The 16,190-nt window shown below is 41.8% G+C and overlaps 1 protein-coding gene across 2 annotated transcripts in view; it reads left to right on the top strand.

The window, feature by feature from the left end:
• The window catches only part of LOC126162793 (transport and Golgi organization protein 6 homolog), a 110,707-nt gene that overhangs the window by 77,835 nt on the left and 16,682 nt on the right, over nucleotides 1-16,190 (top strand). For both annotated transcript variants that reach the window (XM_049919513.1, XM_049919512.1), the window contains exons 9-11: nucleotides 5,601-5,967; nucleotides 6,742-7,133; nucleotides 12,082-12,534. In XM_049919513.1, coding sequence (XP_049775470.1) covers nucleotides 5,601-5,967; nucleotides 6,742-7,133; nucleotides 12,082-12,534 — 1,212 coding nt within the window. The remainder of the gene's footprint in view (nucleotides 1-5,600; nucleotides 5,968-6,741; nucleotides 7,134-12,081; nucleotides 12,535-16,190) is intronic.

The following is a 16,190-nucleotide window of genomic DNA, read 5'->3' as shown; positions in this document are numbered from 1 at the left end:
TTCGCCAATAGCATTAGAGGACTCTTGGCAAAATAACAATGATGTACTTTAGGGATAAGATCAAGAATTAAGTTTAGACAGTACTATTATTACTCCAAAGTTTAGTACTGAAATACTCAGCAGTTGTTCTACATTTTGTGTGCGTACAGTGTTCTGGCTGTGGAAGCACCAGACCAGAGATGTTGGGAGATGACAAAATATTATGAGACACAATTGTTGGCCACTATTTACTTTAAATAGTGAAATTTTTGGTATGCCAATACACACACATAATATTACCCAAAGCTATTATAGCTTTTGGAACTATTGGTTTCCTTTCAGCGTGGAATGAGGGCTGTGTTGGGGAGGTGGAAAAATTAAGGGCAGGTATTGCAAACCCTGTGAGGGAAGGGCCCACCATATGAGGACATAGCACAGATTGTAACATAGGCACTACCAGGTTGTAGACTGTATATGCAACATCTTTGAAAGCAGTCAGCAGTGGAAGTGTGAGAGAGCTGATGAGTCATTTCAGAAAAGCAACAACTATCTTGCTTCCACAGCAAATTGGTTCTTTCCAAAGATATCCCCATACGCAGCCTACTCTTAGACAGTCTTCATTACTAACTGTGCTATGTTCTTGACATTGCTCACTGTTTGCAGAAGAGCATATGCATTTTTTCATAATACACAAAATTATAATGCTTGTTTACAAATGCTTAAATAAAGTGTATTGAATTGTTGAGGTGTATTTTGCTGTTGAAACTGAGAAAGATAAAAGGTGATTAGTTATAAATTATACGTTGCTAAGTTAGAAGATATTTGCATCTTTCCAATCAGGATATACATTGGGGCACAAGATTCCAACATGCTATTGCCAGTGATTTGACTAGTTTTTTGTCATGGACATTTTCATTCATATTTTGTAATATTTCATAACATGAATTGAATAACAGATATTGTTGGAATTGTGCATAACTTAAATACATAAATTGTTGAATGTGAGAAATCAAACAGTGGAAAATCCAGGATGGAATAATGACAGTGTTATGAAAAGGATAGATTGCTGCTTACAATATATTGGAGATGTTCAATTGCAGACAGGCGCAACAGAAAGACTGCTAAACAAGTAAGTTTTTAGCCAAAAGGTCTATGAAGCAGACAGCGTGCGTGCGCACACACACGCACGCGCATGTGCACAGGACCAGACTGCGAGCAACTGTACATGATGGGAGAAGCAATCTGGTTGGTGATGGAAAGGTGGAGGCTGGGGTGGGGAGGGGGAGGGATAGGAAGACAGGGCTGGGGGACAGCAGAGTGCTGCTTGTGGGAGCATATAGGGACATGGTGGAGAGAGTGTAGGGCAACTAGGCTCAGTCATCAGATTACACAGAGAGCAGAGAGGGGTGGGAGAACTGAGTGTAAGAGGAGAGAAGTGAAAATACTGTGGGTGTGTCAGTGGAATAGAAGGCCGTGTAGTGCTGGAGTGGGAACAGGGAAGAGGATAGATGGGAAGGGACCCCATCCCTTCCACTCTTTTCTCTTCTCTGATTCCAGTTTGCTCACACTGACCTCACCTGCTCAGTCACACTCCATCCGTAAAATTCTCCTGCATTGCAATCCCAAACTCTTGTATCCCATTTCTCGCAAGGAAGCTCTAGCCCTCCAGGAACTAGAGCACCATGCACACCACCACCTCAAGAAACCCCCCAACCTCTTCGCCTCCTGCTCCTGTCTTGGACTACAACCATCGACTAACTCTACACGTAGAACCTGGCATTATTATCCTACCAGTTGACAAAAGCTCCACCAATGCACTGGATTTGAATTTGGGAGGACAACGGTTCAACCCCGCTTCCAGCCATCCTGATTTAGGTTTCCATGTTTTCCCCAAATCACTTCAGGCAAATGCATGGATGGTTCCTTTGAAAGGACTTAGCGAACTTCCTTCCCCATCCTTCCCTAATCTGATGGGACCGATGACCTCATTGTTTAGCCCTCTCCCGCAATTCAGCCAACTGACCATCCCTTAATACTAACATCCCAGATGCCCATGACCTTGGCACTATTGAACACTACCTTTCTCCAACACCTGATGGATTCCAAACCTAAAACCTGCTTCCTGGTCACCATTACCAACCTCACCCACAGTTACTTCACCTTTGAAGGGAGCACCTACAAACAAATTTGTGGTACAGCAATAAGCACACACTTGGTACCATCCTATGTCAAGCTACACCAGTACCTCCGTCTATGAGGGTAAGTCAATTATTATCCACAATTTAGTTATATTTTTGTTTATTTTGGTAGTACTGTCGTTTCACATTGATGATGCATGATTCATGCTTTGTTTATTTGCTGTTATATCTTTGCAATTATCAAGCTGCTAGGTTAATTTCGTTATCTCTGCCGTGCTGTTAATCATAGCTGCTCCACTGTCTATTTGCACCAAAGAAAGGCAGCTTTCAGTGATCCGTTTTTTGTGGTCGGAAGGTGTATCGGGCCTAAATTCATCAAAGACTTTCGGTACAGTACGGGAACAGTGTTATGCCACAATGGAGTGTCTACGAATAGATTGAAAAATTCCGAAATGGTCGCACAAGTGTTACGCACAATGAAGGAGCCAGATGACTGTTTACCGCCACGAATGAAGAAACCATTGAGCATTCACGTGAAATGATTCTCTTAGACGATTAACTAGTGACAAAGTGGCACATTGTCTGCAAATTAGTCACGGTATCCACAACAGACTTGGGTTTCATAAAGTTTGTGCAAGATGGATCCCAAGACAACTATAACAGTTGCATAAACAAATGCGCTAGGACATCTGCAAAAACCATTTGGATCGCTATGGTAACGAAGGGGAAAACTTCTTAGACAGGATCATTACTCGTAACGAAACATGGATCAATCATTACGAGCCGTAGAGTAAATGGCAGAGTATGGAATGGAAACATTCAAGTTCGCAGTGCAAGAAAAAGTTAAAGACCCAACAGTCCACAGGAAAACTGATGCTTATGGTTTTTAGGGATGCACAAGATCCAGTACTGGAACATTATGGGGAAAGGGGCACAACAATAAACAGTGTACGTTACAATGAGATGCTTACTACCAGGCTAAAGCCTGCATTTCGAAGCTAATGCCGAGGATTGCTGTCAAACGATGTTGTGGTGTTGCGGTGTTGCACAACAATGCCCGTCCGCATACTGCTGCCCACACTGCTGAAATGGTCCAGAAACTCAAATTTGAAGTACTGGATCATCCTCCATATAGTCCCAATCTTGCCCCCTTCTGACTATCACTTGTTTGGTCCACTCAAACAGGCATTAAGGGGCCATTGATTGGCCTCAGACAAAGCAGTGAAAGAAGCGGTGCATTCCTGGCTCGCAACTCAACCGAGAACCTTCTTTTATGAGGACATCAGGGAGCTTGTGCAATGATGGATCAAGTGCATTGAAATGCAAGGAGACTATGTCAAAAAATTACGTTTTTGTAAGTTTCCTATTTGATTACAATAAAATTTTATAACTACTTTGACTTACCCTCATACATCAAACCTACAGCCAATAACAACGCATCCACTTTGACAGTTGCCACCCATTCCATACAAAGAAGTCCCTTCCACACAGCCTAACCACTCGAGGTCATCTCATCTGTAGCGATGCATAGTCCCGCTCCAAATATACCAAGGATCTCACTGAGGCCTTCACAGACCAAAATGACCCTTCCAACCTTGTCCAGAGACAGATCTCCCAAGCCTTGTCTCTCCAGTCACCTACCACCTCCCACATACCCACTGTGCGATAACAAAGCAGCACTCCTCTCATGGTTCAGTACCACCCAGGACTGGAGAAAGTGAATCAGATTCTCCAACAGGGTTTTGGCTGTCTCTCATTGCGACCTGAAATGTAGATTATCCTACCCACTAACCTTCCTACCCCTCCCGGAGTGATGTTATACTGCCCCCTACACCTGCACAATGTCCTCGTCCATCTCTCCTCGCAATCCTTCACCACATAATTAATTTCTCTGTAGTAGACCTAGATGCAAGACCAGTACCATACATCCTCCCACCACCACCACCACCACCACCACCACCACCTCCTACTCCAGTCCTGTCACAAGTATGACCTATACCTGTAAAAGAAGTTGTGTATATCACACCACTGCATTCTTCATTGGCATGACAGCCAACAAGCTGTCTGTCCACATGAATGGCCATCAAAAAACTGTGACCAAGAAACACCACCACCACCACCCGGTTGCTGAGCACACTGCCCAAAAAAACGTTCTTCATGTCACTGACTGCTTCACAGCCTGTGCCATCTGGATCCTTCCTACCAACACCAGTTTTTCTGAATCGCACAGGTGGGAACTCTCCCTGCAATATATCCTATGTTCCCATAACCTCGTGGTTCTCAACCATCATTAGTCACTGTCCTTCCCCCGCTCATCCTTCTCTGTACCCATTCCAGCACTAGCCTTCTACTCCACCAAAGCACCCACTGTCTTTTTACTCTTCTCTTTTTCCACTCTCTTCTCCCACCCCTCCCCTTCCTCCTCCTGATCTACTGACTACCCTACCCTCTCTCCATAATGTGTCTATACACTCCCACAAGTAGCACTTTGCCATCCCCCACCCCTTTCCTCCCATCCCTCCCCCTCCCTACCCCAGCCTCCTCCTTTCCATCACTAACCAGATTGCTTCTCCCATCATTCACAGTTGTTCGCAGTCTGGCCTCAGAGGCGAGAGACAGTGGTCGTGTGTGCAAATTGTGTTTGTGTGAATATATACCTGTGTGTGTGTTTTTTACACACTCAAGAAGGCCTTTTGACTGAAAGCTTACGTGTTTAGCAGTCTCTTTAAAAGCTTACGTGTTTAGCAGTCTCTTTAAAAGCTTACGTGTTTAGCAGTCTCTTTAAAAGCTTACGTGTTTAGCAGTCTCTTTAAAAGCTTACGTGTTTAGCAGTCTCTTTAAAAGCTTACGTGTTTAGCAGTCTCTTTAAAAGCTTACGTGTTTAGCAGTCTCTTTAAAAGCTTACGTGTTTAGCAGTCTCTTTAAAAGCTTACGTGTTTAGCAGTCTCTTTAAAAGCTTACGTGTTTAGCAGTCTCTTTAAAAGCTTACGTGTTTAGCAGTCTCTTTAAAAGCTTACGTGTTTAGCAGTCTCTTTAAAAGCTTACGTGTTTAGCAGTCTCTTTAAAAGCTTACGTGTTTAGCAGTCTCTTTAAAAGCTTACGTGTTTAGCAGTCTCTTTAAAAGCTTACGTGTTTAGCAGTCTCTTTAAAAGCTTAAGTGTTTAGCAGTCCTTTTGTTGGGCCTGTTTGTGACTCTACATCTACACTATACGGTGAGTAGCAATATATCCTTTTTATAATATTGTCATTAAATATGAGAAATTATTTTAAATTTAAATTCAGCATCCACCAACACTTAAAGATTTTTAGGATAATAGTGTTCTGCACATAGGAAGTTTAAAAAACTGAAAAATTTTTTGGAACAAAACAAGAAAACTGCTCCAAATCTCTAGAAAGACGCAATTAAAAAGTCTTCAGTAATAGCTACTACAGTATGTCTAATAAGTGTATGCTGATCTGGTTATGTTTTTCTTACTGTACCAGGTGGAAGACTTGCTGTCAAGAATCTTGTGCAACTTCAGATCTGAGGTGTTCGGGGATGTGTTCAGATCATTCATCTTTGGTGACGAAAGTGGGAGTGATGGACTGCTACAGATGAATCCACTGTATGAGTTCTGTTTTGCTTCTGGTGGTGGCGTGGAAGTGCGTGAAAGGGATGGTATTGTTAGTGCAAAAGGAGGCAAGATGCGTGTTCCCTCACCACCATCTGGCCGAGAGGCATTTGAGAACACGGCTGATTGTGTCTTTGAGCTCCTCAACAATGCTGACAAGACAGGAGAGATAACAACTAACTTGTTCCTTGCCTTGCTTCATGTCTTCTTTGAGCCTCTGGACAATGCACAAGATGATGGTTTGTTCTCTTTATGTTTGAATCTCAGAGTAATACTCTTGTTATTTAGTGTGTTGTGTGAAAAGAGGTTTATGCTAGTATACAGGTAAGGTTACATTAGAGTAGTCTTCGTATTTGGAATATAAAGTTTACTGTATATTAACCCTAAAGTAACATGTTTTTGAATTTGATAATTCTGAGCCAAATTGTTTTGGGCATGAGAGCTCTTACTTGAATTCTTGCTGTCATTGCCTTGACCATAATATGACACACTTGCAGGCTGATTTAGTGGAGTGAAATATGAGCTGATTTAGCTGTATTTTGTTGTAGTTGTAATCAATGAGTTGGCACAATTACAGAACTTCTCTTCAGTGAAAGTAAATATGGAAAAAGATAGATCAGGCAAATCATTTTGCAGTGAACTTCTTTCAATGCACTTTGGATTTCTCAGGAAAGCTGGAGTGTTCTCCAAATTTAATTTGTAGTTAGAACATTGATGCAAAGAATTGTCAAAATTTCAAAACATTAATGTCATTTTCACGAGTAGTTTCTTGCAAACGTCAAAGTTTGTTACATTACAGAGCATCCACATGCAATAACTTCATAAATGAAGAAAACTTGTTTGTGTGTGTGTGTGTGTGTGTGTGTGTGTGTGTGTGGTCAAGTTGACGTCATAGGCATGATAAAGAAACCAGTGAATGAAAATGTAGTAGTGGTTTATTCACATTTTTAAGATAAAACACATTTAAGTAATGTGAGTACAATGGAAATATTAATTCTCACTTTATATCGCAGGAGGTGCAACATCTTTCCCAAACCCTGCCACATGCCGCATCAAGGTTCCAACAGAATGTGACAGTGAAAGAACTATTATAGCAGCACAGTTGCTCACTGCACTTTCAGAGAGTGACTATGTGAAGCAGAAAATTTTTAGCGATCCAAATTACTTGGTGCGGTATATTTTCTTTATATTGGAAAAAGATGCACGCCAGCTAGCAGAGCGGACAACGGTTGAGAATGGTGACGCTGCCAGTACCGTTTCTTCAGACTGTGATGACAGCCTGGATGAACACCTGTTCATTGTTCTCATGATCTTGAGTGTGGCTGTCAACAGTTCAGCCAACACTCCACTCGAAGGTGCTCTTTTTGAGAGCATTGTGGAACCACTGAAAATGATCTGTGACACGGTGGGTACAGCTACTGTAATGATTAGTGGTTTTTGTTTGAACACTAACTAAAATCATGAAAAATTGAAAAGTAAAACTTCCAATTTAGAAGCATGTGAATATACAATGTGATCAAAAGTATCCAGACATCTGGCGCCCTCCATCGGTAATGCTGAAATTCAGTATTGTGTTGGCCCACCCTTTGCCTTGATGACAGCTTCCGCTCTCATAGGCATACGTTCAGTCAGGTGCCGGAAGGTTTCTTGGGGAATGGTAGACCGGTCTTCACGGAGTGCTGCACTGAGGAAAGATATCGATAAGGCCTGCCACGAAGTTGGCGTTCCAAAACATCCCGAAGATGTTCTGTAGGATTCAGGTCAGGACTCTGTGCAGGACAGTCCATTACAGGGATGTTATTGTCATGTAACCAATCCGCCACAGGCCTTGCATTATGGACAGGTACTCGATTGTGTTGAAAGATGCAGTCAGCATCCCCCAAATGCTCTTCAACAGTGGGAAGCAAGAAGATACTTAAAACATCAGTGTAGGCCTGTGCTGTGATAGTGCCATACAAAACAACAAGGGGTGCAAGTACCCTCCATGAAAAACAAGACTACACCATAACATGACTGTCTCCGAATTTTACTGTTGACACTGCACACGCTGGCAGATGATGATCACCGGGCAATCGCCATACCCACACCCTGCCATCGGATTGCCACATTGTGTATCGTGATTTGTCACTCCACACAATGTTTTTCCGCTATTCAATTGTCCAATGTTTATGCTCCTTACACCAAGCGAGGTGTCATTTGCATATACCAGTGTGATGTGTGGCTTATGAGCAGCCACTCGACTATGAATCAAAGTTTTCTCACGTCCTGCCTAACTGTCATAGTACTTGCAGAGGATCCTGATGCAATTTGGAATTCCTGTGTGATGGTCTGGATAGATGTCTGCTTATTGCACATTACGACCCTCTTCAACTGTCGGCGGTCTGTCAGTCAACAGATGAGCTCGTCCTGTACGCTTTTGTGCTGTACATGTCCCTTCACATTTCCACTTGACTATCACATTGGAAACAGTGCACCTAAGGGGTGTTTAGGAGTGTGGAAATCTCGTGTACGGACATACGGCACAAGTAACATCCAATCATCTGACCACATTTGAAGACCATGAGTTCTGTGGAGCATTCATTCTGCTCCCTCACAATGTCTAATGACTACTCAGGTCACTGATATGGCGTACCTAATGCACCCAATATGAAAAACGTATGTTTTTGGGGGTGTCCGGATACTTTTGATCACATAGTGTATGTGAGAAATATTGCCGAGAAGGGATTTGTCTTTCTGCCTTAGATTTATATTTCCTTTTGTCTGTGTAACAATAATAAAATCTTCCTTTTGAGTGATTCCAGAAAATAATAATGTCTCATCAGCTTCCCTGCCCTGAGCTGTCAGTTTCTTTCACTCACTGTTATCGGGTTTCTTCATAATAGTTTTATCCCTCAGAATACCCTGCATCAGACAGTTAATTTCATATATGTCACCAGTTAAAAATATTTGTAAACTTTGCCTCTATTTCTGGAAGGATTTGGGAGATTAGTCACTGTACTGACTGACACCTTCATTTCTTATTCCACATCTTTGTTTCCAACAGTTTTCTTCATGGAAGTGCTCATGCTATTTATTCCTGTACTCCAGCACTATAACCACTTTTCGTGAGTTCTCATTCAGGGCAAATGGAAACAGGTAAGATAATGTGGTGGGTGGGAGGGAGGGAATGCCCACATGGGGGGAGGGGGGGTTGGTTAGGTGAGAGAAGTCATTACACGATCTGGACTGGGAAGGAATGGTGTGGGCGATGAGAGTAGGGAAACGTTAAGTTGAAGCAGTAGGAAACAGGTTAGCAGATGTTTAGGCCAGGGGGGATTACTAGAGCGGAATGCAGGCAGGATGTGTTAAAGAGAGAATTCCATACCTGCATAGTTAATAAAACAATTGTGCCAGAGAGAAGTATCCAAATGGCCTGCATAGTGAAGCAACTGTATGGTCAAGTTTGCTGTTTGCCATAATTTGGCTGTGGCCATTCATGGGAGTTGACAGTTGGTTACCTAACATGCCCACAAACAGTGCTACACAGTAATTGCAGCATAACTGATATACAACAGGGCAGCTTTCACATGTAGCCCTACCTTTTATTGGGCTGGAGATTTCTGTGTCTGAATTGCAGTAGTGCAGGTGTGTGGATGTGTGGGACAGATCTTGCATTTGGGCTGAGTGCAAGGGAGTGATCCTTGGGTGCAGAACAGGATTGGAATAGAAATGGACAAAGATATTCTGTAGGTTGAGTGGGTGGTGGAACTCCACTTTGGGGGTGTTCGTAATATGTTGCATAGGATATACCTTATCTCAAAGCACAACGATAGGTGGTCAAAGCCCAGATGAAGGATGTGGTTGAGCTTTTCAGGGCCAGGGTGATACTGGGTGATCAGAAGAGTGCTGCCTGGTGCCTGTATAACAGGTTTATTGGCATCAGAGGATGGATTTGCACAGGAGGTTTGTTTATGAATGGGCTGGATAGGATATTGTCTGTCAATACAGACTCCAATAATCGTGTCACTATATTTAGACAACTCCTGTTTTCAACTGCAGATACAGTGTCCATAAGTGATGAGGCTGTAAGGAAGACATGTTTTGATGTGAAACATGTGACCACTGTCAGAGTGGAGGCCCTGTGTTGGTGTTTGGTGTGCTTGATATGAACAGGCGTATTTATGAAGCCATTGAGAGGTGGGGATCAACATATGAGAAGGTGATGGGTTGAGATGAGAACCAGATGAAGTGGATTTGGGAGCATATGTTGAGGTTATTGACAAAAGAACAAAGGTTGCCCTTCTCATGAGACCAGATAATGAAAATGTCATCAGTGAATCTGAATCTGGTAAGGGGTTTTATAAGTTCACTGGATAGGAAGGATTTCTCCAGATGAACCATAAATAAGTTGGCATAGGAAGGTGATATGCGAGTACCTATGGCAGTACCATGGGTTTTGTTTGTAGATTTTGGCTTTGTAAGTGAAATAATTGTGATTCAGGATGTGGTTGATTAGGAGAGAGGTGGTTGGTTTGGTATCAGGACAATGTTTTGGAGAAGATAGGGGGTTGTTGGCATATGAGGATGTCAGATCCACAGTGACCAACAAGGAGTATGGTGGTTAATGGGACAGTAACTGTGGATAGGCAGTGAAAGATATGAGCAGTCTCTTGAATGTAGGATTTGAGGCTAGGGACAGTAGTTTGGAGGTGCTGCGCAAAAACAACAGAGTCAGAGGTTTGTTCTGTAGGAGCGTTATACCCAGACACAATGTGATGGCCATTAGGAATACCTGTAGGGTTGGGTCATTGGAGTTTGGGGAGTAAGTAAAGGTAGGAGAACTTGGGGGTTCCTGGTGTAAGAAAAGGAACTCAAGTTTTGGGGTGCACCTGATGCCTTATGGAATTACTGGAGTTCATGTTGGACTTCTGGGAATGGACATGGTCATAAGGTTTGTATGCAGATATCAGAAAATTGGTGGAGAACCTCATCCACATAGTCTGTACAATTCATGATCCACATAGTCTGTACAATTCATGATCACTATGGTGGAGCCTTTGTAGCAGTAAGGGCAATAATGTCTGGACTGGTTTTCGAGTTACGGATAGTTGTGTGTTCTGCAGGAATGATGTTGGTCTCACTGGGGAGGAATTTAGGAAAGGGAGGTGAGAATATGTTAAAAGTGAGGAATTCCTGAAAGATTACTGGGAATGAGGGTGTAAGGAGGGGAGGATTACAGTTCAGGGAAGTTCAAACTGTTTTAATAGAGGTTATGTATATGGGGTGTGTGCTGAAGAAATATTTCCACAAGTCACACAGCTAGATGAAAGTTGGACCATACTTCGAAGGAACTGCTACAGCATAGTTAAGAACTTAACTGAAAGAAATACATGATGAGCTGAAGAAAAATGACACTTTTACTCACAAACATTAATTATCCTGAAGTAACCATGATTCATTATGGTCCTCTGGACATTACATAAGGCGAGACATGGTTCTTAATAGGATGTGTGAGCAGTGGAGAAGGCAATGAATGCTCTGCAGTGTGCTCCCATGCTGGCCCCAAGGTTGGCAAGTAGTTTTTGTGGCAGTGTGCTACATTCCTCCATCAAATGATGGATTGTTGTTGGTGCATGTGGACATGCTGCAATATGTCTCTCCAACACATGCCACATGCGCTAGATGATATTTAAGTTGGAAGAGGGGGCAGCCCATTCCATTTATTCCATGTCCTCTCATTACAAGAGTTGCTCCACCTGTGCAGTTTGATGCGTTCGCACATTGTCATCCGTAAAAATGAAGCCAGGGCTGAATGCATTCCTGTAAAGACACCCATGAGGAAGGATTAGTTTCACAATAATTTTGACTGGTGAGTGTATCATGTTCAAAGATTTGGAGGTCAGTAAACCAATGCAACATTATGCCTCCCACATTGTAACATGTAGACCACCAAAGCAATCATGTTTAAGTTCTGGGCACCTTTTGTACCCTCATATGGCTAGAGGTGGAAACATGTTTTCTAGAATAATACACAAAGAAAGATGAAAGCTTTAATAGTAAGCTTAAAAACCACACTACATATCTTGAACTATTGAAGTGTCTATTTTATAAAAACTTTGACATTGTATAGTAGAAATTTGTCCATATGTAACATATGGAATATCTTTGTAGGTCTTTTTACATAATTTCTCACATCCTGCAAGTGCATTCACTAGTGTAATATGGAGCAGGTACCTAATGCTTTACCCTATCCTGATAAATGTTTTGTATGTACCTCTTCTTTTTTTACCCTGGGGAAAGTTTTAATATGAAAAACAGATAGTAATGATTTACTGTACGAAGAACTAATGTGATTCTGGTTTATATTTCTGCAGGTTGCAAATGAGGAACTACGCCACCTGGCCAGTCAGATCTACAACAAGGTTGTGACACATGGAGTTATTACTGAAAGCACAGTTGAACCGATTGAGGATGTCCCCGCTAAAACAGAGAAGCAAGCTGATGAGCAGCAGCAACCGCCACCTACCACCAACAAGAACAAGAAGAAAGCTGCTCTGGCAGAGGGTAAGAAGGCAGCTGATCGTATGCTAGCCTTCAGTAACAAGGATGGCCAGAAGAACGGAGAGAAAAAGACAAACAATGCTGGGGAGAAAGATAAAGGCGGAAAACCAAAAGACGGCAAAGCTGCATATCTCAAAGCTGTTGTGGAGACTTATGATCCCTTAATACCTGTGCGTGGTCATGGCCTACTGGAGCTTACGAGGCTCATACTTTCAGGGGACAAGGAGGCTCGCCGCAACAAAGAGGAAATCTTTGTAATATTTCAGGTATCTGGCTAATTTGTTTTACATATGCTTTAAGAAATAATTCTCTCATCTGTAATAAAATTATACTAATTGCTCACATGCGTCATGAATAGTTTTTATGCTACTTAATTCTCACATCTTAGCTTGTCTATACTAATAATAAATCTGTAAAACTGTCATGTATGTCTGTCTGTCTGTCTGTCTGTCTGAAAACATTTCTCCAAACTACTGGATGATATTTTATGGTGTTTCACAGGTAAGTTGAGCATAGATTGGGGCATTGTATAGGCTTTAGTTCATCAGAGTTGGATCTCAGAAAAAAAATTTCATAAGTGAAAATTATCCATACTAATATTATAAATGCGGGAGTAACTATCAGTTAGGTTTTCAGAACTAACCTGCTGTGCCAATTTTGATGAAATTCAGTATGGGGACAGCTTGAACCCTGAGGAAGAACACAGACTACTTTATAAATTGTGTAGTTCAAAATACTTATCAACTTGAAGAATATCACACGAGTGGGAAACAATATTTACTCTTTGACTTTTGCCCTTTATCATACTCGTGGGAGGAAGGGGAAACTACAGCCGTAACTTTTCCCAAGGGAATGCAGCTGTACTGTATGGTTTAATGGTGATGGCGTCCTCTTGGGTAAAATATTCCAGAGGTAAAATAGTCCCCCATTCGGATCTCCAGGTGGGGACTACTCAGGAAGACGTCGTTATCAGGAGAAAGAAAACTGGCGTTCTACGGATCGGAGCACAGAATGTTAGATCCCTTAATAGGGCAGGGGCAGATATAGTGGGAATTACTGAAGTTTGGTGACAGGAGGAACAAGACTTGGGGTCAGGTGAATACAGAGTTATAAATACAAAATCGAATAGGGATAATGCAGGAGTAGGTTTAATAATGAATAAAAAAATATGAGTGTGGGTAAGCTACTACAAACAGCATAGTGAACGCATTGTTGTAGCCAAGATAGACACGACGCCCACGCCTACCATAGTAGTACAAGTTTATAGACCAACTAGCTCTGCAGATGACGAAGAGATTGAAGAAATGTACAATGAGATAAAAGAAATTATTCAGATAGTGAAGGGAGATGAAAATTTAATAGTCATGGGTGACTGGAATTCGATAGTAGGAAAAGGGAGAGAAGGAAATGTAGTAGGTGAATACGGATCGGGGCTAAGAAATGGAAGAGGAAGCCGCCTGGTATAATTTTGCACAGAGCATAACTTAATCATAACTAAAACACTTTGTTCAAGAATCATGAAAGGAGGTTGTATATGTGGAAGAGGCCTGGCGACACTGGAAGGTTTCAAGTAGATTATATAATGGTAAGACAGAGATTTAGGAACCAGGTTTTAAATTGTAAGACGTTTCCAGGGGCAGATGTGGATTCTGACCACAATCTATTGGTTATGAAATGTAGATTAAAATTGAAGATACTGCAAAAAGGTTGGAATTTAAGGAGATGGGACCTGGATAAACAGAAAGAACCAGAGCATTGGGAAACGCTTGACAAGAACGTGGAAAGAAATAGAGTAGGAAAAGAATGGGTAGCTTTGAGTGATGAAATAGTGAAGGCAGCAGAGGATCAAGTAGGTAAAAAGATGAAGGCTAATAGGAATCCTTGGGTAACAGAAGAGATATTGAATTTAATTGATGAAAGGAGAAACGACAAAAATGCAGTAAATGAAGCAGGCAGAAAGGAATGCAAATGTCTCAAAAATAAGATAGACAGGAAGTGCAAATGGCTAAGCAGGGATGGCTAGAGGACAAATGTAAGGATATAGAGGCGTATATCACTAGGGGTAAGATAGATACTGCCTACAGGAAAATTAGAGAGACCTTTGGAGAAAAGAGAACCACTGGTATGAATATCAAGAGCTCAGATGGAAACCCAGTTCTAAGCATAGAAGGGAAAGCAGAAAGGTGGAAGGAGTATATAGATGGTCTATACAAGGGCGATGTACTTGAGGACAATATCATGGAAATGGAAGAGAATATAGATGAAAATGAAATGGGAGATATGATACTGCATGAAGAGTTTGACGGAGCACTGAACGACCTAAGTTGAAACAAGGCCATGGGATTAGACAACATTCCATTAGAACTGCTGGTAGCCTTGGGAGAGCCAGCCCTTACAAAAACTCTACCATCTGGTGAGCAAGATGTATGAGACAGAGGAAATACCCTCAGTCTTCAAGAAGAATATAATAATTCCAATCCTAAAGAAAGCAGGTGTTGACAAGTGTGATAAATTGCTGAACTATGACTTTAATAAGTCACGGCTGCAAAATACTAACACGAACTCTTTACAGACGAATGGAAAAACTAGTAGAAGCTGACCTTGGGGAAGTTCCCTAGAAATGTTGGAACGCATGAGGCAATATGGACCCTATGACTTACCTTAAGATAGATTAAAGAAAGGCAAACCTACTTTTCTAGCATTTGTAGACTTAGAGAAAGCTTTTGACAATGTTGACTGGAATACTCTATTTCAAATTCTGAAGCCGGCAGGCGTCAAATATAGGGAGCAAAAGGCTATTTATAGTTTGTGTAGAAACCAGATGGCAGTTACAAGAGTAGAGGGGCATTAAAGGGAAGCTGTGGTTGGGAAGGGAGTGAGACAGGATTGTAGCCTATCCACAATGTTATTCGATCTGTATATTGAGCAAGAAGTAAAGGAAACAAAAGAAAAATTAGGATTAGGAATTAAAATCCATGGAGAAGAAATAAAAACTTTGAGGTTCTCCGATGACATTGTAATTCTGTCAGAGACAGCAAAGGACCTGGAAGAGCAGTTAAACGGAATGGACTGTGTCTTGAAAGGAGGATAGAAGATGAACATCAACAAAAGCAAAATGAGGATAATGGAATGTAGTTGAATTAAAGTGGGTGATGCTGAGAAATTAGGTTAGAAAAGGAGACACTTAAAGTAGTAAAGGAGATTTGCTATTTGGGGAGCAAAATAACTGATGATGGTCGAAGTAGAGAGTATATAAAGTATAGACTGTCAATGGTAAGGAAAGCGTTTCTGAAGAAGAGAAATTTGTTAGCATCGAGTATAGATTTAAGTGTCAGGAAGTCGTTTCTGAAAGTATTTGTGCGGAGTGTAGCCACGTATGGAAATGAAACATGGACGATAAATACACTACTGGCCATTAAAATCGCTACACCGAGAAGAAATGCAGATGATAAACGGGTATTCATTGGACAAATATATTATATTAGAACTGACATGTGATTATATTTTCACGCAATTTGGGTGCATAGATCCTGAGAAATCAGTACTCAGAACCACCAACTCTGGCCATAACAACAGCCTTTATATGCCTGGGCATTGAGTCAAACAGAGCTTGGATGGCGTGTACAGGTACAGCTGCCCATGCAGCTTCAACACAATACCACAGTTCATCAAGAGTAGTGACTGGCGTATTGTGATGAGCCAGTTGCTCGGCCACCATTGACCAGACGTTTTCAATTGGTGAGAGATATGGGGAATGTGCTGGCCAGGGCAGCAGTCTACATCTACATCTACATCTACATTGAACATCTTCTGTATCCAGAAAGGCCTGTACAGGACCTGCAACATGCGGTCGTGCATTATCCTGCTGAAACGGAGGGTTTCGCAGGGATCGAATGAAGGGTTGAGCCATGGGTCGTAACAC

Source organism: Schistocerca cancellata, chromosome 2 (genome assembly GCF_023864275.1).
Source record: "Schistocerca cancellata isolate TAMUIC-IGC-003103 chromosome 2, iqSchCanc2.1, whole genome shotgun sequence".
NCBI lineage: Eukaryota > Metazoa > Arthropoda > Insecta > Orthoptera > Acrididae > Schistocerca > Schistocerca cancellata.
Note: the sequence above shows the minus strand (reverse complement) of the source record. Positions and strands in the feature narration are given on the sequence as shown.